General features: G+C 39.4%; 1 protein-coding gene across 3 annotated transcripts in view; it reads right to left on the bottom strand.

Moving 5' to 3' along the window:
* Positions 1–17,643, bottom strand: part of me1 (malic enzyme 1, NADP(+)-dependent, cytosolic) — a 194,088-nt gene extending 176,445 nt beyond the window's left edge. For all 3 annotated transcript variants that reach the window (XM_062063613.1, XM_062063615.1, XM_062063612.1), the window contains exon 1: positions 17,422–17,643. In XM_062063613.1, coding sequence (XP_061919597.1) covers positions 17,422–17,640 — 219 coding nt within the window. In that variant the 5' untranslated portion in view covers positions 17,641–17,643. The remainder of the gene's footprint in view (positions 1–17,421) is intronic.
* Between the last annotated feature and the right edge of the window lie 6,285 nt (positions 17,644–23,928).

Here is a 23,928-nt window from a genome sequence, read left to right as displayed (position 1 = left end):
CAAGTATGACACATAGAATGGATCTGCTATTCCCGTTTAAATTAAAAAAAATCATTTCAGTAGGCCTTTAAGGAGGGGTTTGGGGGTCCTCAAATATACACAACCAAAACAATAAAGAAAAGGGCTGAATAAAGTGTTGACAAACAAGATTCCACGTCCATATCATGTAGGCAGGGGTAGAGTTGTACATTACTTAACTGACAATCAAGTTAACACATTTTGAAATATGTAACAATATGAACACTACGGTGTAAGCAGATGTATAAAAAAAACAACTTAAGTCTGGCAGATTCCAAGTGAGGTAACACGAACATGATATGACAACATGACACATTTCTGTCAAACATTTGCAGCATTTTTAGAAATGCCAGTTTTTCAACGGTATTATATGGCATATATATTTAACTAAACATTCTGTGAGTGCACAACATTTTGCGCTGTTTTTGTTTACACTCAAATTGTACACCAAACGGTGAGTGAGTTGCGGACGGTCGGGTGGTTGTGTTACAAGTGAGCGTGGGGGTTTGTTGTATTGGCGCACATTGGGCAAACTGGGCCCTCAGTGTGGATAGGCTCATTTTGTTCAAAAGGTTTAAACTGAAATATTCCCTCACTGGTGCGGCGGGATTTGGGTTTTTGATAATTTTGTCCATTTTCACTACTACATGTGTTTCACGGGCTAACTTGTTGCATTGTGTGATGCTAGCGGGCCAGTCAGAGTCATGTACAAAGAGTCTGGCCAACTCGGTTTCAGGCGATCTCCTGAATGATTGGTCAAGGCACTCACGTGACTACAGGGCACCATGACTGCTACTAACTTCAAGCTGATGCAATGTGTTTGCTCGTTAGTTTTTCGACGTGTATAAATGCCCTGATGTGCAGCATGGGGCTGCTCCACCTGCAAGAATTATGGACAGCTTCCACATCTCTTTCCAAACAACCCAGAAAGAAGACAAGCATGGGAAATGAAGGTTTGTGAACAACACTGGAGAGCCATTAAATACAGCGTCTTGTGCAAGGTAAACACAACACCTGTGTTCATTTTGTTCAGGAGAAAACACAACATAAGCCAATACAAATAATAACACAAGAAAAATAATACATTGAAGAGATGGTTTGACAAAAACAGACTATCTTTGAATTTCACTAAAATAATGCAATTCGGTAACAGCATAAGAGAAAGTCAAAAACAAATTTAAATAGACGGACATTGAGGCAATCAAATAAACCAAATGTTGGGTGTAATAATAGATGAGAAAATGAACTGAAAATCTCATAAAAAGTGGCAAGAAATAGGTCAATAATGAATAAAGCAAAATATGACGGATGGATGTTCTGAACCAAAAATCACTCCATATTCTCTACTGCTCACCAGTGGTACCATATCTGAGTTATTGTGCAGAAATGTAGGGAAATAACTACAAAAGTAAACGTATTCACTTAACATGTTACAAAAAGAAAGATCAGTTAGAACAGGGGTGTCAAACTTGTTTTTTATAGAGGGCCACGTCGCAGTTATGGTTGCCCTCAGAGGGCCGCTTTTAACAATGAGATATATATATATATATATATATATATATATATATATATATATATACTACATAAACAATATATATTTTTACATAAGCTGCAAAAAAAACATTTACATTTTACTTTAAAAACTGGAAGCTCAGTCACCAAAATTTTATAGTAAAATCCGTGGGGTTTTTATAGCAAATAAAACAAAATAATTAATGGAAAAACAATACCACTGTTTTTAGCTGTAAAATTCAAGCAACAGAGCTGACAGTTTGGGGGGTTTTTTACCGCAAAATCTTGTTGTTTTAATGTTTTTTGTGTTTGTTTTTGAATGTTTTAGTGTCTTACTGTGTATGGAAAAAAAACAGTACCAAAGTTGATTTTACAGTAAAAAAACTCAGTCGGCGGAATTTAACCGTAAAATCTATTGTCAATTTTACAGTCTACAATTTGATTGATCATTTGTTTTGAAATCATAAGTCAAGCAGATATTTAAGTACAGTATTTATCCTTATTTTAACAAAAAATATTTTTGGAATACAGGATGATATAATATTTAGATAATATTGAATTTTAAAAGATATGCAATTGCATGCAGTACATGATTTTTAATGTCAAAAGGGAAAGAACAAATATAGTAAGATAAGATTAAGCATTTTATTAACACATATTATTTCCAGGCTTTCTCGCCAGATTTGGCTCCCGCGCTTTGAGTTTCACACCTGTGAGTTAGAATAATACATACCGTATTTCCTTGAATTGGCGCAGGGAATATAGTATTCGCACGTCTAGAATTACTGCCGGGTCAAACTCGTTTCTCAAAATAATTAACGCATGCTTGGCCTTATCGCCGGTTTATTATTAAAGCTGGATCAAATTCGTTTCGCAAAATATTAATTTTATTATCGCATGTCTATAATTTTCGCCGGGTCAAACTCGTTTCGCAAAATATTTAGCATATGGCTAGAACTTCCACCGGGTCAAATTCGTTACGTCACGAGTGACGCATCTGTCCTCATTTTCAAAATGGAGGAAGCTGCTTTCAGTAGTTTACAATCGCACAAAGGAAAAAAGATAAAGAGCTTTACAGTAGGATTTAAGGTCCAAGCTATTGAATACCGGTACAGTATGCTAAAGAGAACAGTAAGCAGCTATGTTTTATTAATATACCGTAGCTGCGTATGTGAAATACTGTACAAGTCATTAAATGACTCCCGCCTCCTGGTGGTAGAGGGCGCTGCCGCGCTAGTGATCCTTCTTGCGACTTCCTGTACTGCAGAAGAAGTGAACACACGCAGCAAGAGATTTATTTTTTCCCTCTGCCTGAACTTCTAACATGGAGGATCACATACAGGTATCTAAAATAAAACAGTTTTCTAAACTGGACTTTCAATCGAAGCAGGAGGTAATAATTAAAGGAATATCTCCATCGAAACAGAGACTTTTAAAACTGAAGAAAGAAAATAAGGAAGACTTCTATAAACAAGTTATCGATGCTTTTGGTCAGAAGGAGCTGCAAATGGACTCCATTTATAAGTACAGGTAAGACCATAATAACGTTTTTGTTAATTAAATGTGCTTTTCATGATGGTATGCTTACATCACACTCAAAGCGCACGCCTACATTTTATGGATTCCTTTTGGTAAACGCCGGAGTGAGAAGAGGTTTTAAAATAATTACCGCATGCACGGCCATCCCGCCGGTTTCCGGTAAACGCAGGTGTGACAGGAGGTTTTAAATTAATTAACGCCCCTGCGGCTATTCAAGGAAATACGGTAACGAGTGAGACACAGTGATGACAAATACATTGGAGGTAGCCACCACACTTGACATACTTCACACAAAAGTCATAATTTCTCTGTGATTGTTGGTCCAAAACTAATGAAGATTTTAGCAAAATGTGGGTAATAAGTTATTTTTTTGGTAGTTCTGTGCGCCGCCAGGTGGGTGTTAGTGTGCCTGCTGGTCACTAAACAGTGCTTGAATGCAGCAACACAGTGCATCAAATACGGCCGCAAAATGATACTTTCAAGAAAAAAAAGCATGTTTAATCGTAAGTTTATGAGCTGGAGTATGTTTCGAATATATAAACACATTATTTTTGGTTTATTTCATCAGAATTACAAACATCAAAACGACAGCAATTGCATGCAACCGGGCACACCCACACATGTCCTTGGTAGCACGAATGGCGCCTGTTGTTTAGTTGACCATACTCTCTTTATTTACGACTCTGGGGCCAGCAAACCCCCCCCCCCCCCCCCCCCCCCCCCGCCTCGCCGCACAAAGAGTCAAAGACACTTAATGAAGGAAAGAGAATTCCCCCACTTCTTTTCATTCCGCTATGGTACAAACGCACACAGCTGCTGAAACTGATGAAAAGTGTGAATGCTCTTGAAGTATGCACATGGAGATTTATCCACGCTGGAAAACTTACCGACTTCATTTTTATTTATTGTCGGCTAATTGACTTATCGAATATTGGCCCAGGCCTACTTTAATGTGGAATTTGAAATTATTTGCAGACGATACAACTGCTTTTTGTTCAGGAGAGAACACACAGAAGATAATACAAATAATAACATAAGAAATGAATAAATTAAAAAGATGGTTTGACAAAAACAGACTATCTTTGAATCTCAGTAAAACTAAAATAATGCTATTTGGTAATAGTAGAAAAGAGCATCATACACGAATACAAATAGACGGAGTAGACATCGAAAGGGTAAAAGAAACCAGATTTTTGGGAGTATTAATAGATGATCAAATGAACTGGAAATCTCATATAGAAAACATACAACATAAGGTGGCAAAAAACATTTCAATAGTGAATAAAACAAAACACGTCCTGGGCCAAAAATCACTTCATATTCTCTACTGCTCGCTTGTGTTACCATATCTGAGTTATTGTGCAGAAATATGGGGAAATAACTACAAATGTGCGCTACATTCGCTAACCGTGTTACGAAAAAAATCAGTTAGAATAATACATAATGTTGGATATAGAGAACATACAAACCCTTTATTTATTAAGTCAAAAATATTAAAGTTTGATGATTTGGTAAAATTGCAAACAGCTAAAATGATGTACAAAGCAATCTATAACCTGCAACCAAAGAATGTACAACAATTCTTCTCAACTAAAGAGGAGAAATATAACCTTAGAGGAAAAAATAATTTAAAACATTTATATGCATGTACAACACTTAAAACTTTCAGTATATCAGTATGTGGAATCAAATTATGGAATGGATTAAGTAAAGAAGTTAAAAATTGTACTGATATGATCCAGTTTAAGAGGTTGTTCAAAATAAGTGCTCACAAAGTACAAAGAAGAAGAATTATGAGAAATACTTCTAACCTTATTAAAAATAAGATATTCTTCATCTCATTTGTATACTCTAGCCTTTAAATAGACTCCCTTTTTAGACCAGTTGATCTGCCGTTTCTTTTCTTTTCTTTTCTACTCTGCTCCAAACCCGGGGTGGACCGCTAGCCTGTTCATCAGATGGGGACATCTCATCGCTGCTGACCCGTCTCCACTCGGGATGGTTCCTGCTGGCCCCACTATGGACTGGACTCTCGCTGATGTGTTGGACTTTCACAATATTATGTCAGACCCACTCGACATCCATTGCTTTCGGTCTCCCCTAGAGGGGGGGGGGGGGTTACCCACATATGCGGTCCTCTCCAAGGTTTCTCATAGTCATTCACCGACGTCCCACTGGGGTGAGTTTTTCCTTGCCCGTATGTGGGCTCTGTACCGAGGATGTCGTTGTGGCTTGTACAGCCCTTTGAGACACTTGTGATTTAGGGCTATATAAATAAACATTGATTGATTGATTGATTGATTGATCTCAGTATGTTAATAATGACTGAATTAATTAATTACATATTATAAAACTGTTGTATATACTAATTCATAGATGTTATTACTCAATCATTGGTATGTTTTCATCTACAAAACCATTCTGGGTATCACTCCATCTTATCTGTCTTGTCTTTTAACAAAGAAACAAGGAAGTCACAATCTTCGTTCAATGAATGTTCTGCAATTTGTCGTCCCCAAAGTAAGAACTGAACTGGGCAAGAAAGCATTTAGGTTTTCAGCAGCGAAGGCTTGGAATAACCTACAATCGAATATTAAACTTCAAACCCTTGTTACGTTGAATGAGTTTAAAGCTTCTGTGAAAGGACTGCAGTCTACCTTGTCTGTATGCACATGTGTTATGTGAGCAAGTTTTAATGTCGTAAATGTGATGTTTTATGTATTTGTTTACTGTTTTTAATGTAACCTTGCTGCTGCCCTCTTGGCCAGGTCTCCCTTGGAAAAGAGATCTTTGATCTCAATGGGATTTTACCTGGTTAAATAAAGGCTAATGATAATAATTTTATTATATAAAAAGGTCAGTAAATGATTCTATATCATTGTAAACGCTTTGAAGTGGGAAAGGGGTAGGATTAAATAAGCTTTGCTTCGTCCTACTCCTTTTCGGGCATGATGTAAAATGAAATGATATGAAATTGTGTGATGTATTAAGATGTAAGTGTGTTCATGTTCGAAATAAACTAAAGAAAGAAAGAGAAAGAAAGAACAACAACATATTACTGGTGCAGGTGTCAGTAGGTAAGTCGGATATAAAAGATAAATGTGAAACGCTAACAGGCGATTACTGTTGTTTTTACACTCGAAGGAACTCTGTGCAATGTTGCGGGAGGAAAGAATTAATGAATGATTGATGACAAGTGACAAAGATTGCCGGATGACGACTGATTTGATCTAAATATTTGGCTGTATGACTGTCAATGGACAACAATTACACTGACGAACATACAGCCTTGAAAATCACAGACCTGTATTTCTGCTGATGTGGTCAAAGAAATCCATTGTCTACCGCAGGGGTCGGCAACCTTTACCACTCAAAGAGCCATTTTGGCAAGTTTCACAAATTATAGAAAGTAATGGGAGCCACAAAAAAAAATTTAAAATGAAAATCACCGCATACAAAGCTTACATGCTTTGTGCTATGTTAACCAGGGGTCTCAGACACACGCACCGGCACGCACTTTAATGTGGAAATTTGATGTTAGTGCAGCCCGCGAGTTTTGCATGAATGTCGCTTGATAGCCGCTTTATGGCGTCATACTTGCCAACCCTCTAATTTTTCCCGGGAGACTCCCGAATATCAGAGCGTGATGACACTACATTTGGCGCCCTCTACAGTCTGCCCTGACAGTGTACCTGCTCGACCACAAGTGGAATGCTGTTCTAGCTTGCTCACGTAAGAGACAGCAAGGCTACTAACTCAGCAGCTACACATCTTACACTGACGGTACCAATACCCAGAATCCCATGCAGCCCTAACTCTTCCGCTCAACCAACGCACGGAGAGGGGCGGGGGTTGATGTGTGGGGGGATTTGGTGGTAGCGGGGGTGTATAATGTAGACCGGAAGAGTTAGGGCTGCATGGGATTCTGGGTAATGGTTCTGTTGTGTTTATGTTGTGTTACGGTGGGATGTTCTCCAGAAATGTGTTTTTCATTCTTTTTTGGTGTGGGTTCACAGTGTGGCGCATATTTGTAACGTAACAATGTTAAAGTTGTTTGATACGGCTACTGTCAGTGTAAGCTGTGTGGCTGATGAGTAAGTATGCTTTGCTGTCTCCTGTATGCAAGTAATGACAACATGCAACATGTGGCTGGACTGGCACGCTGTATGTAAATGCTATAGAGGACAATTGCTGCAGTGCAATTAGGGCACGCCCTTTATTTAGTAAGTAAGAGTGTAAAAAGGATTATTTTTTCCCTGGGAGTAATCTATGAGAGACACTGAGATCCATAAATCTCCTGGGAAAATCGGGGGGGTCGGCATGTATGTAGCTGAGCCGCATCAGAGTGGTCAAGGAGCCGCATGCGGCTCCGGAGCCGCGGGTTGCCGACCCCTGGTCTACCGCTTATCCCTTTTGGGGTCGCGGGGGGTGCTGGAGCCTATCTCAGCTGCATTCGGGCGGAAGGCGGGGTTCACCCTAGACAAGTCACCACCTCATCGCAGGGCCAACACAGATAGACAGACAACATTCCCACTCACATTCACACACTAGGGACCATTTAGTGACACATCATGACAAAAATAATAATCACTCGGGGCTTGATCTATTAGGATTCAAATGAGGAGTTAAACATTAACAGGCAGACGAGTCGTCTTGGTCTCACTTCTGATTGGTCGGCCAAGTCCCTTCCCGGCAATAGAGGCCGACATGCAGGCTCGGAGAGACCCACGTGCCTGAAAATGGCGAGGGGGAATCCACAATTTGTCTAAAATTCCTTGTTCACAATTCTCTCCCAAAAAAACCTCATTGATGATTAACTTGTGTGATGACTGTATTATGCTGATAGTATATATTTGTACCATGAATGGATTAACGTGGACCCCGACTTAAACAAGTTGAAAAACTTATTCGTGTGTTACCATTTAGTGGTCAATTGTACGGAATATGTACTGTACTGTGCAATCTACTAATAAAAGTTTCAATCAATCAATCAATCAATCAACGGCCGCTGCCATACGTAAGGACTTTGCCTTTGAGCAATGCAGTCGTCTTCTATTGACAATCAGAGCAACAGCAGTGGCTGCCATTCTAATGACAGCTCTAAAACCATGGAATCACAAAGCATCCATCTTCCTCAAAGTAGTCTCGCGGGACGAGATTTAACAAGAATTATGGCTCTTGACGCAAAACAACCTATAATGGAAACACCTATAAGTCGCAATTGTACTTTAATTTTGAAATATCACTTTTATTTTGCCAAAAACTGCAATGGAAACACAGCTAATGATTTTGTGAGTTTGAAAGAGGTCAGTATGAATATGTTTTACATTTGGGACCACCCTTTGGCGCGCCAAAAGTATCAACTCGGCAGGCCAAGTTTTACACATTCTGACTGATGGGGGGGGGGGAAACTGTTTTGCTGACAAGAGGCCAGACATACTGCAAATGGTTCACAATGTTATATTTACATTACTTTGGGTGCAACTTTTTTAATAGTTTCAGAAAAAAATCACAGAATGCTAGATGGTTAAAAAGTATCATCGGAAAATGATGTGCAGATGGACCTTAAACCACTACTAAATCTACGATCATTGCTATGTATATGTTCTGTTAAATCAGGGGTCGGCAACCCGCGGCTCTAGAGCCGCATGTGGCTCTTTAGCGCCGCCCTAGTGGCTCTCTGAAGCTTTTTCAAAAATGTTTGAAAAATTGAAAAAGATGAGGGGGAAAATAAATAAATTTTGTTTTGATATGGTTTCTGTATGAGGACAAACATGACACAAACCTCCCTAATTGTTATAAAGCACACTGTTTGTATTAAACATGCTTCACTGATTCGAGTATTTGACAAGCGCCGTTTTGTCCTACTAATTTTGGCGGTCCTTGAACTCACCTTAGTTTGTTTCCATGTATAACTTTCTCCGACTTTCTAGGACGTGTTTTATGCCTCTTCTTTTTCTGTCTCATTTTGTCCACCAAACTTTTAACGTTGTGCATGAATTCACAAAGGTGAGTTTTGTTGATGTTATTGACTTGTTTGGAGTGCTAATCAGACATATTTGGTCACTGCATGACTGCAAGCTAATCGATGCTAACATGCTATTTAGGCTAGCTATATGTACATATTGCATCATTATGCCTCATTTGTAGCTATATTTGAGCTCATTTAGTTTCCTTTAAGTCATCTCAATTCAATGTATATCTCATGACACACTATCTGTATGTAATATGGCTTTACATTTGTTGCGGCTCCAGACAGATTTGTTTTTGTATTTTTGCTCCAATATGGCTCTTTCAACATTTTGGGTTGCCGACCCCTGTGTTAAATCAACCATGAATGCTTGGCTGCATAGCAAGTTTGTGTCTCCAGAAATTGACCACATTTGGCATAAATTGAGAAACATGACCTCCACTTGATTAGCACCTATATGAAACCCAGCCGACTCGTTGCTCACTGTGACATTGGGACGGAGCACACATGTGTAACAAATGCTGATTTTTCTTCTTATTAGGCGTAACACGTGAGGACATGCCTCACCTCACTCACAACACTGACCTCCCTTAAGTTCCGTAACAGAAGCATGCAGGGTTCATTTGCAAAATTTGGTGGTTTCAGGATTGGAGTCCTTAAAGGGGAACTGCATTTGTTTTGGAATTTTACCTATCATTCGCAATCCTTATGTAAGACAAAAACACATATGTTTTTCTTTTTTAATGGATTCTAAATAGTAAATAAATAAAACAGTCTGATTACAATGGAGTCTATGGAAGCCGCTCCATTCTGCCTATAAAGCTCTTAAAAACATCCAAACATCTCCATTAAGGTTTTATATACATGATGTAAGTATATATATATGTAATGTAATAACCACCACATTTATATCAAAATGTAACATTTACACATTTTAGAATTTTAAGCGTACGTGGCACATTAATTTCAAAAACACATCATGATTTTCGCATTTTTCTTTAACAATATCACTGATTATTACTCACTGCAGACCTTATGAGAGCCAACAAACAATAACGCATCACTTACTGTACAATGTCTGCTGTCATTAGGATGCCGACTGATAGAATATTGCTATAGTCCCGTTTAGATGAAGAATGACTAATAATACTCACAAGGAAAAGGTGGGTAAAACCAAGCATCTTTTTATGTCTTTCTCGCCATTATCAGGTCTAAATTGGCTGTCAAAGTGTACCAACCTGCTGATTATACCCTCATCCATACTATCAAGGTGAGAGGCATGATTTATGATCTAGAATAAACTTTCACCAGCACCGAGGCAAGGAAGCAGCTCACCAGCCAAGTATGTCAATATAAGCACACAAGCTAGTGATCACGGTGCCGCTATAAATAGTTTGTGCACTTATACTAACATTATTACTAATACTTGGTTAATATTCAATGTAAATATAAGTTTATTGTAGATCATAAATCTTGCATCTCACCTGGACAGAACAAGTCTGAGTACGTATTCCGACAAGTTGATACAATTTGACACCGATTTAGGACGCGGAAAAGAATGACACGAAAAGATGCTTGATCACCCTCACCCAAATTCTTCGCGAGGTTAATGTTCATTCTTCATCTAAATAGGAATATATGAACATCCCAGCAGTTTGCATTCTAATGATAGCAGACGTTGCACAGTAAGCGATGTTTTATTATGTTTGTTGGCTGTCATTAAGTCTGCGTTAATAATCAGTGATGAAGAAAAAAAAAAAAAGCAAACGTGTTGCGTTTTTTAAATTAATGCCGTATGCTTAAAATCATCAAAATATGTAAATATTAAATGTTAGTATAAATGTGCCCGTTACACAGGATTTTAAAGATGATTTAAAAAAAACGCTTAGGAGTCACCGTTGCCGCTTTCAAAGCCATTTCAAACTACTTTAAAACCCTCCATCAACATTTTGTATACCCACTGCAAGTCTATATACAGTATAATGTAGTAACGGACACTTTTGTAACAGTACGTAATATCCATGTATTTTCTAAATTAAAGTTAAAGTTAAAGTACCACTGATAGTCACACACACACTAGGTGTGGTGAAATTACTCTCTGCATTTGACCCATTCCCTTGCTCCACCCACTGGGAGGTGAGGGGAGCAGTGAGCAGCAGTGGTGGCCGCGCTCGGGATTCATTTTGGTGATTTAACCCCCAATTCCAACCCTTGATGCTTGGCACTCAGCATCAAAGGTTGGAATTGGGGGTTAAATCTGTTACGTTGGGGCCGCATCTTTCTGCGGTCGTTCTCCCGGGATGCAGACGGACAACTCCGGACGAAAGCGTGAGGTAGGAGATGATTTATTTCTCATAAATCATACACCGTAGATACAAGTAGACAAAAACAAAACATAAGGAAAACGTGCCAATCGCACAGGAAGCTATGGTAACCACTTGGAACAGGAATCAAGAGCTAGAAAACAAGAATACCCACATAACTGTTGCATTCAGCAAACAATAAAGCCAGACTGAGCGTGGCGAGAAAGGTGAATAAATAGCTCTCTGATGAGTGGTCGACAGCAGGAGAGCGTGCCGACCACTAACCAGAGGCAGGTGAACCAATTAATCCCCATGGAAACCAAAAACAAACCCAGAGGTGCACAAAACAGGAAATAAGGGAGTCCAAAACTAACAGAACATAACTAAACAAAACATGATACGGGCCACGGATCATGACAAAATCACCAAATGATTATACTATTTACCGTATTTTGGTCATTGTAAGCATTGCCGAAACTAATTATTTGGCGCATTTATTTCCGTTTCCATAACAGTGCACGTCCGACTTCCGGCAACAAACATGAGTTCTTACTTCCAGATTCAAACAAGAGTGTGTTCTAATCATGACAGATTGGTAACAAACAACAAAGACAATTATTTTTGGACAAATGCGGATTCACAACCCTTATCTTGTTGAATCCTAATTTATGAAGAATGAACTACTGCTTCTAGAAGCGAGTACTAAAGAAATGTGAGACGTTGGAGCAGACGGAAGCCGAGAACGTGTGGTGAGAGTGAATCGAAGCTGCAAAATGTGGAACCTGACGCCAAGCTATTTCATCATAAATGGAGTGCTTACCCATAATTAACTGGTAAAAACGTCTGTGACAAGCTGGACCAAACAGACAGCTGTCCATCGAGTATTGATCATGATACATGCAGCATGTCATGTTTGTATCATGACAGAGAGCATAATACGCTGTCTGGCAAGCTGTGTACAAACAAAACATGAAATGCGGGCTAATACTTTACAGATACTGTAACATGATTGTTAATGTTTTTCAGTCAGTACAGATTAGGGTTTTATCTTTTTTTTTAAGGATTTAGTCAGGTTGTTTGCCTTATTTCTTAATTTATTGCATTGCTTTTTACAACACTCAAAAAGCAATGCAATAAAGTAAGAAAGAAGGCAAACAACCTGACTAAATCCTTTTAAAAAAATTACATTAACGACAAAATAGAGAAAAACACAAATAAGCCATGTGAGCTCTGGAAAATCCTCAACAACCAGCTTCATGTTCAGCCAGAAACTTAAAACCAGACTCACTAACATCAACATCAAGGAGGCCGACTCCTTCATTACAGAAAAACTGGAGGTTGCAAGCAGACTTAACACCATTTTCACCAGCATAGCCACAACTCTAGTTCACAAGCTGTCCCACCACTCTGGTCGCTTTGGTGTAGAACACATTAAAACCAACTACAAAAAGCTAGGAGTATTCAACAACGATTTCAAATTAGAAATGGTCTCAGCTGACGAGGTGCTCAAAACATTGAGCACCTAACAAGGCCACCGGCCTTGACAATATCCCCTCCAGATTCCTCAGGGACTCTGCCACCACCATTGCCCCAATCATCACACACATAATAAACCTCTCAATTAAACAAGGCCAAGTACCAAAAGATTTCAAGATATCAAGAGTATCTCCCCTTTTCAAAAAAGGAAGCAAATTATAACCTGGTAACTACCGACCTGTTTCTATTCTCAGTTCCATTTCGAAAGTAATGGAGAAAATAGTTTATGAACAGGTCGATAGTTACCTTGCCACTAAAAAACTCATGTACAAATTCCAATCCGGCTTCAGAACCAACCACTCCACTGACACATGCCTTCTCTATCTGACCGACCACATCAAACACTGTTGATGTGGTCAACGCCATGCCTGTTGGGGCGGCATGGCGTAGTGCAGGGGTCACCAACCTTTTTGAAACCAAGAGCTACTTCTTGTGTACTGATTAATGCGAAGGGCTACCAGTTTGATACACACTTAAATAAATTGCCAGAAATAGCCAATTTGCGCAATTTACCTTTAACTCTATGTTATTATTAATAATTAATTATATTTATCTTTGTGGAAACACTGATCATCTTAATGATTTCTCACAATAAATATATATAGAAACAGATAAATATCAATATGCAACACTTTATTTTTATATTTTCTCTAAGTGCACATTTTTCAAATTGAACATTTTCAAATGATCACTTCTAAGACAGTCTTGTGAAATCCCAATATCCCATTTTAATTAGCTAGCCACTAACATTTTTTAACAAATCATGAATTACTTTGCACCATGTTTGTACAAATAATAACTCATGTAAAATACAAAAGTCAACTCTCAAATTTTTAAATAAATCATGTCACACTTTGAACTGGACACCAAATCTGTTATCTGTTTCTTTGTCAGTTAGTGAAGACCAAGTATTTAAAATATTTTCTTGGATTTTCAAATTCTATTTGAGTTTTGTCTCTCTTAGAATTAAAAATGTCGAGCAAAGCGAGACCAGCTTGCTAGTAAATAAATACAATTTAAAAATAGAGGCAGCTCACTGGTAAGTGCTGCTATTTGAGCTATTTTTAGAACAGGCCAGCGGGCTACTCATCTGGTCCTTACGGGCTACCTGGCGCCCGCGGGCACCGCGTTGGTGACCCCTGGCGTAGTGGGTAGAGCGCCCGTGTTAGAAACCTGAGGGTTGCAGGTTCGCTCCCCGCCTCTTACCATGCCGTTGTGTCCTTGGGCAGGACACTTCACCCTTGCCCCGGTGCCACTCACACGGTGAATGAATGTTGAATGAATGATAGGTGGTGGTCGGAGGGGCCGTAGGCGCAAATTGGCAGCCACGCTTCCGTCAGTCTACCCCAGGGCAGCTGTGGCTACGAAAGTAGCTTACCACCACCAGGTGTGAATGAATGATGGGTTTTTAACATGTAAAGCAACTTTGGGTACTTAGAAAAGCGCTATATAAATCCCAGGTATTATTATTATTATTAACATGAGGTGGACGCGGGCAAATACTGCGGCATGGTCATGCTGGACTTCAGAAGGCCTTTGACACCGTTAACCACGCTATACTGTTGGATAAGCTCAGAGCAATCGGGTTTAATAAAACCTCATCGAGCTGGATGCAATCTTACTTGGAGGGGAGGAAACAGGTGGTAGAGGTTAACGGCCCTGCGTGCCCCCCCCCCCCCCCCCCTCCCCACTCTTCTCTAGTAAGCTGTGGAGTCCCCCAAGGGAGTATATTAGGGCCTTTACTGTTCCTAATATACATAAACGACATGTCATCAGCATGCGACTGTGAATTGTTCCTGTTTGCGGATGACTCAGCCCTGCTGGTATCCGGCAAGGACAAGGCACAGGTGGCAAAAATCCTCAGTGCCGAACTCGGACAATAAGCTATCCACTTAGGTAAAACGGAATCCATCCTATTTGGGTCCCACATCAACCTTAAGAAAGTCAGTGACTTCACCATTAAAGTGGGTGACATTGTTATCACCAGGAAAGATGAGGTCACTTACCTAGGTTCCATTCTAGAGGCTAATCTTTCCTGTGATAAAATGGCAACCAAGGTAATCAAAAAGGTCAACCAACGAACAAGATTTCTCTACTGGTAAACAAAAGCACCATGAAGATTCTAGCGGGAACTCTCATTCAACCCTTTTTTCGATTACGCATGCACCTCCTGGTACCCCAGCACCTCCAAAACCCTCAAATCGAGACTCCAAACATCCCAGAACAAGCTAGTCAGGTTACTTCTAGACCTCCACCCAGATCACACCTCACTCCTACCCACTTCTCCAAAGTGGCTGGCTCAGGGTGGAGGACAGAGTAAAACAACTTGCACTGAGCCTAGTCTATAAAATTCGCTACATCTCCCTGATACAGAAGTAAATGTTCAAACTACTTCCATAACGTAAATGACCGCCATAACCACAACACCAGGGGGAGCTCCACTAACCACGTTAAACCCAGATTCCGATCTACCAAAGGTCTTAACTCATTCTCCTTCTATGTCACATCAATATGGAATGCACTCCCAACAGGTGTAAAAGAAAGTGCATCTCTACCCTCCTTCAAACCGCACTAAAAGAACACCTCAAGGCAACTACAACCCTAGACTAACACCCTCCCTCCACCACATCCCGCCTCCCCGGATTGTAAATAATCAAATGTATATACTTGTTCTTATGCTTTCTGAGCTCACTATGTTCACTGCTCGCTGTACATATCCTACGAAGTCAGACCTACACTGTTTAAATGTCCATTTCTCAGATGATATAATTGTTGATGACTGAAGTGCTGATATCAACCAAACCTAACCCCCCCCGTCCAACCCCCTCCACATCCCACCCCCCGGATTGTAAATAATGTAAATAATTCAATGTATATACTCTGATGATGATTAACTTGTGTGATGACTGCATCATGCTAATAGTATATATTTATACCATGAATTGATTAACGTGGACCCCGACTTAAACAAGTTGAAAAACTTATTCGGGTGTTACCATTTAGTGGTCAATTGTACGGAATATGTACTGTACTGTGCAATCTACTAATAAAAGTCTCAATCAATCAATCAATCAATCAATCGTGTTGTGCATTACAAACTCAAACGCGTTTGGTGTTGACATAGAAGCTAGCTTATCTCTTGCCGTAGTTAGCTTCTACGGCTAATGCCGAAGCATGTCAATGTGTTAGGACGCTATAAAAAAAAAAAAAAGAGTTCCTCAGTGTTCGCTCTTACAATAACAATGTTGCTACAGTTTGGTTACTATACAGGTAATGGAACGTGAATGAAGTATTGATGGATTTTGAATGCATTTTTAAAGTGATTTAGTGGCAGAACTGTTAGGTACCGTTAGCTGCATTGCTAGCCACCAAGAACGAGCCGATTTTTATATGTTAGAAAGCGGGAAAAAACAACAACAAAAAACCTTTTGTCCTCTTGTCTCTCATGATTGTGAATGATAGGCAACATTCCAAAAAAAAGTGCAGTTCCCCTTTAAAATGAGGCTCATAAATGAGCATCAAACATTAACTGTTACTGTTTACAGGTCAGTCAGTACCATGGACAGAGATCCAGTCACCCTAAACTGGACTGATGACCTCTGGGGCCCCACCGCACAAATCCCGAGAATTTGCGAGAAAGGTTACAGAATGGTGCTTTTGTTACATACAGTATGTGCTTCTGACAAAAAAAACAAATAGACAGCAGGTTAACCCAGACTACCTAGTGGCTCACAGTCTTTTTTCTGGGAACAATGAGAAACGACTACAAGACGAGAGAATAGGCCCTGTCATCCCACTTTTTAGAAAAAAAATCGAATGTCATTTGGTTGGCTCAGCTTTTTCCCTTTTTTGCCTGACTAGGCAACATCAAATCCTTGTTCCTCAATTCACTTTCACAAACTGTCTGAGACATTTCCACACAGCGTGGGAATTAAGCATGTTGATATCACATGACATTGCAGCAGTATGAATGCATGTAAAAAACTATTATTATTTATTTATTTTGAATTGAACAAGCATCATCGGCTGTGAGTGAATATGATTATGGTTAACACATTAACACTGATGGTGAGTGTGCGTGTGCCTATCAAGTCAGAGCTCTCTAACTCTAAATATAACTGTCTAAAGCTGATACCTAACCCTTCCTGCCAATGTTGCCTTCAAGTACACCGGGTTTTCAGAATGTTGCTTGTGTTTTAATGAAAATACTGACAGCATGAAGACTGAAAATATACAATTACCACCTAAGCATATAATATATATAAATATATATATTTAAAGATGTATCAAAATATTCGACATTGTTTAAGCTAGCTAGCTAACCTTTAGAAGTCCGCCATTTACATCCAGGAAAAGGTAAATTGAGGATTAGTGACTGGCATGTTATATTAATTCTTGTATAACTAATACATCCCAGTGGTTGAATTGCATCCACGTTCCGTTCCCAGCGTGTTAATTTAAATGTGTTTAAAAATGTCCTACAGCACTTGAACGCATTAGCCGGTGGTCAGAATGAAAGCAACAAGTTTAAAGCAGACTTACTTTGTTCAGGTGGGGGTTGCGTGTGACGTCATAGCCCCTCTTCTTTGTGCAGACCAAGGCCTTTCGAGCGTCCCCCGCCTTGTGCATCTCCGTGTCCACGGATTCCCGTCTTGCCGCACCGTGAGCCATGTTGTTGTCGTCCCTTGAAATAGAACAAGTGTTGTGAAGGCAACAAGTGGATGCACGCGCGTGTCCCAGCGGAGATGTGATTGGTGGCATTACGTCATCCACAACGGCCTAAGCGCTGCGCTTTTTTAAAAAAAAAAACAACGTTTATTGTCACTTTATTTCTAGTTTTTATAAGCAATACTTTTCTGTTTTGGCGAGCTATACAGGCAAAACTACTTCATGAAATATTGATTTAAAAAAAAAAAAAAGTATTATTAAATGATTTTTTTTTTGTTTTGTATGGATTTTTCTCTCTCTCTGTCCTGTACCTATTTTTTATTTTTTTCAATCAATAATATATACATGTACATATTTTTTTCTTATAGGACATTCACTGTACTTACTGTTTATTTAAAACAAAATAATATTAAAGGACAGGATACTGTTTAATTTTGTGAAATCATTGTTTTCATCAAAATGTTTTAAACAACAATGTTTATTGTCACTTTATTTCTGGTTTTTATGAGCAATGCTTTTCTGTTTTGGCGAGCAAAACTAGTTCATGAAATATTGTTTTAAAAAAAAAAGTATTAAACATTCAATGATTTTTTTGTTTTGTTTTGATTTTTTTTCTCTCTTTGTCCTGTATCTATTTTTATCCTTTTCAATTAATAATTTTGTATTTAATATATGCATGTACATATTTTTTTCTTATAGGACATTCACTGTACTTACTGTTTATTAAAAAAAATAATGTTAAAGGACAGGATACAGTTTAATTTTGTGAAATCATTGCAAAAAAATGTAAACAACATTGTTTATTGTCACTCCATTTCTAGTTTTTATGAGCAATGCTTTTCTGTTTTGGCGAGCTTTATAAGCAAAACTACTTCATGAAATATTGTTTTTTAAAATAAGTATTAAACATTCAATGATTTTTTTTTTTTGTTTAGATTTTTTTCTCTCTCCTGTACCTATTTTTATTTTTTTAATTGATAATTCAGTATTTAATATATACTTGTACATATTTTTTTCTTATGGGACATTCATTGTACAAAAAAAATTATGTTGAAGGACAAGATACTGTTTAATTTTGTCAAATCATTGCAAAAAAGAATTCCATGATTGAATACATGAATTTGTGTATGGTGAATATTGTCATCATCTAAAACTGTATCATACAGTACAGTATAACTAACTCTACATCTAAGAGAACATTTATATTCAGAAATGTTTCTTTGTTTATGTATTTATTTTGGAATTATCTCTGGGTGCCCAGCAGACAGTGGTGTGCAGCATTGCATTATATGTAGGTGTTAAGATGGTGTTTTTACGTCGTTTGTCTATGCATGGTGCAGTCATATGTGTACAATATGTAGACTTTATTATTTATTTTCTGTTTTTTTTCCCCCTCATTTATGGTTTTTCATTGCGTTTGACTTTTGTAGCTGTATGTAGAAATAACACCTCTGTGGTGGCAACAGGTTGCATCAGCGCTGTGCACTTTGATGTCTTTTATGTACTTTGTGTTATTTTAATGTTTCCCTCTTTTTCATATGTGTTTGCCTTGTTCTTTGATGACGTTTCGAACCTGCACTGCAAACGTATTGTTTAAAAAATTAAGAGTGGCAGCAGATCAAAGTAGCTGCTGACAGTTTCATTATTTTACAATTGAGCTGCTGAGTGTCAAGCAATTTCCCTTGTGGATCAATAATTTTAACATGTAGCGTGACTTTAAAAATGCTTTAGATAAGAAATATTGTATAAAAACAACCCAGTATAATGTAGTACTAACGACTCCAGTAGTTTTATGATGTAATGTAAGGATAATGTACAGTATTAACCAGGTGTGAAACAGTATTGTAGATACCGCAGTATTGCAGTTATTGCAAGTCTTCACTATAATACATGCAATAATGCATGTGTGCCTGTATCAAATAAAAACATAGGTTTTTTTTGCGCTTTAGCCTTGGCCAGGTCTGCAAATACAGTACATTTTCCAGAATCCTCTGCGCAGTGCAGGCACAACAAGGTGGGAGGCGTAAAACGCGTAAGGAGGAAGTGAAGTGTGTTCAAAGTAAATGAGAGGAATTATAATTTTTTTACATTGAAAAATTTTAACCGGAAAAGCAATAACTCTATATTACACACAACTGGCAAGCGTGTACAGAACAATAGCAACCCTCATCTGCATACTTGCCAACCTTGAGACCTCCAAATTCGGGAGATGGGGGGGGGGGGGGGGGGGGGGGGTTGAGGTGGGGGAGGGGGGGGGTCGAGGGGGCGGGAAATTTGTTGGTAGGTGTATATTGTAGCGTCCCGGAAGAGTTAGTGCTGCAAGGGATTCTGGGTATTTGTTCTGTTGTGTTTATGTTGTGCTACGGTGCGGATGTTCTCCCGAAATGTGTTTGTCATTCTTGTTTGGTGTGGGTTCACAGTGTGGCGCATATTTGTAACAGTGTTAAAGTTGTTTATACGGCTACCCTCAGTGTGACCTGTATGGCTGTTGATCAAGTATGCCTTGCATTCACTTATGTGTGTGTAAAAGCCGCATATATTATGTGACTGGGCCGGCACGCTGTTTGTTTGGTAGTAAAGCGGACGCTAAAGGCAGTGCCTTTAAGGCACGCCCCCGATATTGTTTTCCGGGTGGAAATCGGGAGAAATTCGGGAGAATGGTTGCCCCTGGAGATTTTCGGGAGGGGCACTGAAATCGGGAGTCTCCTGAGAAAATCAGGAGGGTTGGGAAGTATGCTCATCTGAAGCAGCATCGAGGCACAAATGGTCTTTTCCTTCAGACTTTTAACTTCTATCAATTCACAGAGTTTATTGAGCTTATTTGAGACATTCAAAAAGTTGTATTTCCATTTTCCATCCGAAAATTCCTTCAAAACAACTCTCTCACACCAGTCTTTAATTCAGACCAGCATCCAGCAACTCCAAAAGGACCTTCTTGGTCATGGTGTCATGTTCAAGGCACAATCTATAATAATTATTTGATACTGTCTGCTTTTAAACAGCATAGCCAATAGAGATGTAATATTTGTAATCTCTGCCAATTATACAACAGGCATGAAGTACAACAAAACTGCGCTGTTGACTTGCGAGGATCTGCAAAGATGCTTTGTTTTGGTGTGATGTCATAGCAATACATTTTTCCACGCTAAAAGGAATCAAGCGCCCCCTAGTGTACGGGAGGCACATGGCGTATGACCCTTAGCTGCATTAGAGAGTATACATGGTCACTTGCTCTTCACACATACATGTGAAAATACAAAAAAACAAACTATTTGAAAAGTCAGGCTAATCAAGTGCATGGGAATGTAGTGATTGTTACCACAGCATAGGTCTGGCAAACTTCTGTCATTTTCAGTGAATTTGCAGCAATGTTTTATCTACATTTGTTTTTGATCTTGCAGCGTTCCTTTGATTGCTTTTTTTTTTATTGCACGATTGCATCTCTTTAACAACGTTTGTGTGTTTTTGGATCATTTCTGTTTTTGGAGCGTTTGGACGTTGCTGCACGTGTGCCCATCAGTCACCGTCTATTATAGGCCCGGTCTACATTAAGCCGGATAACTCCTTAAACAAATAATTATTTAGCCTAAGCATCGTTTCAGCCACACTAAACCATCGTTTAAGGTTCCCCTCCTTGGATGATTTTTTACACGGGTAAGTGCGCCATGTATTTCTTGAATCTCTGGCTCTTAGCTTTGTTTGGACTCATTGATCGTTTACAAACTGAGTTCGGAGAGGAAGTGACGCCAGAAAGACCGCGCCGCACACAGGAAGTGACGTCAGAAAGAACGCGCCACGGCCAGCTTCATAACAACCTGTTTCCACTCGGAGGTTAAACTCTAGAAAGATGGAGGCGAGTCATCCAGACAGGCCCGTTTTTCTCCTTCCTCTACATGTACAGACGCTTGTAGAAATCACACATGAATACCTTAAGAGAAAGCGGTTGCAGCTATTTCGGATACAACACTTCTCAGACGGCAAGATAACTTTCGAATGTACAGGTCAGCTGAGATTCTACTTACAGAAAAACTTCGTCCATTTGTCGAAGGAAAGACAACGAGAATGCAGGCTCCCATGGATGTGATAAAAAAAGGTAGCCTGTGCTTTGTATTACCTGGCCGTGGAGGGAAGACTACGGAAAATGGCGAACGCATTTGGACTAGCAAAGCAGACCTTATCAGTTATTGTCCGCCATGTATGTCGCGGACTCAACATCTAGGTCCAGAGTATATAAAGTCACCAAAAACAAATGGACAATGAAGGTGAAGGCAAAAGAGTGAGGAGTGTTCTGACCAGATATCTAGATCCCTAGTTTGATTGATGTAAAATGTTCTTTATCAAATTGTTTACTTGTACATGTCCATTAAAGATTTGATTAATTTATGATGGCTCAGGTGGGATTCACTACAATAGGGCTCCACAGCACACTGGATTCCAGTTAATTGAAATACCACAACACTGGATATTGTTCAGATAAGTTAAATTAAATCTAAGAACTTGCACACAGAGCAACACTGGAGGTGACTATGACGTGTGCATTTTCCACGCATGCGTACTAGGTCGCGTTGCGCCGGCGGGGGTCTTAAACGACCATTGTATGTGTGTGGACAAGGATAAGGTTAGGTGGGATTTATCCTGGATAACCTTAGCCGGCTTAGTGTAGAAGGGGCCTAAAATTTGTTGAACATTTTTGTTTGCTTTTCATTTATTCATGGTAATTAGTCGAGGCATGAGATATGGGCTAGTGTGGGTGGTGTGTGTGTGTGTGTGTGTTAGACACAAGGATATCTGAAACCGAGGTCAGTCTTACCACCGTTAAAACTGTTATACAACATTAGCCAGCCGTGAGGTCACCAGCGCTTTCTTACCGCTGCGAGAGGGACAAGGGTGACAATAAGGTCATTGCTTCATATGGACACCAAACTGCCATGTTTACATCTTTGAAAATCTTTGTGGCCAGTTTACGCCTCAAATAAATCAAGGAAGTGAGGTTATTGACTCTAGGTGCGCATGAGGAATATTTTTTTTTTATGGTGAGTTAGAGCTTGTGACAAGGGTGTATAGCAGATGGAACATACAATCATTTTTCTGAAGTATATACAGTGAGTGTATGCAGGGGCGGTCCTAGCCTGTTTGGTACCCTGGACGTGAACCCCCCTTTGTTTGTTTCCAATGTTTTGAGTGTTGTTTCTAACTGCAAACTGTGCTCATAGGAAATTAGGTTGTTTTTTTTCCTTTATATTTTATTTAATCGGAAGCTAGACAGGAAAACATTTTGTGTCTGACTTATCATTTCTGTGTCCTTAACAGGAGTATACATGATCTCCTATGTCCGGGGACCTTTACATGTTTATCTGCTGCCATTTTTACACGTTACCATGGTGCAACCGTGTTATTTCGGGCGGACTTTATTTTGAAAGTCTGACTTTACCAGCCACAGAATACGGTATGCCGATGTTGTTGGAGTGTTACGTAGCGAAACTAAGTTGTATTGCGGTTGCCTGAGGTGCTTAATAAAGGCTTGCATGCCGAATAGGCCCTGCCGTTTAATTGCACATCTTCAAACACAATACGACAATTTTGTGCATTGTTTGTAAAATAAGCACAGCTGGAGACATCGTCGGGGTGCGACATCAGAAACCTCCTTTGAGTGTAAAGTAAGTAAAATACCACCCTTGCAATATTTAGTGGAAAAAGTATGTATTTGTGCAACATTACCAGGTTGCAATGTCTCAACACTCCTTTAAACTATCATAACACTATGGGCCTAAACTACTAAATAAAGGTTTGCGTGTATTAAAACATGTGTAAACTTGAGAGCACACGCAAAGCTGAACTACCAAGCTTGTGCAAAGAGGATTGTGTCTCTTAAATGGGCGAAATAGAGAGTGCAATCCATTTAGCGTGTCTGTCTTCATGTACCGTATGTGCAGAATATATGATGATTATTAGAATTCCCACAATACTGGGAAGAGAAGAAGCAAATATAATTATTTTGCACTCGCAATGTGATTTATCAAGACTAAAACTGTTCTGCAGCCGCTGTTTTGCATCACGTCTAGAATGTTAAAGTTAAAGTTGAAGTACCAATGATTGTCACACACACACTAGGTGTGGTGAAATTTGTCCTCTGCATTTGACCCATCCCCTTGTTCCCCCCCTGGGAGGTGAGGGGAGCAGTGGGGGGCAGTGGGCAGCAGCGGTGCCGTGCCCGGGAATAATTTTTGGTGATTTAACCCCCAATTCCAACCCTTGATGCTGAGTGCCAAGCAGGGAGGTAATGGGTCCCATTTTTATAGTCTTTGGTATGACTCGGCCAGGGTTTGAACTCACATCCTACCGATCTCAGGTCACTGAGTAGTTCTTGCAAACTGGCACAGT

Source organism: Entelurus aequoreus, linkage group LG11, assembly GCF_033978785.1.
Source record: "Entelurus aequoreus isolate RoL-2023_Sb linkage group LG11, RoL_Eaeq_v1.1, whole genome shotgun sequence".
Classification (NCBI taxonomy): Eukaryota; Metazoa; Chordata; class Actinopteri; order Syngnathiformes; family Syngnathidae; genus Entelurus; species Entelurus aequoreus.
This window is presented reverse-complemented; position numbering and strand designations above follow the sequence as displayed.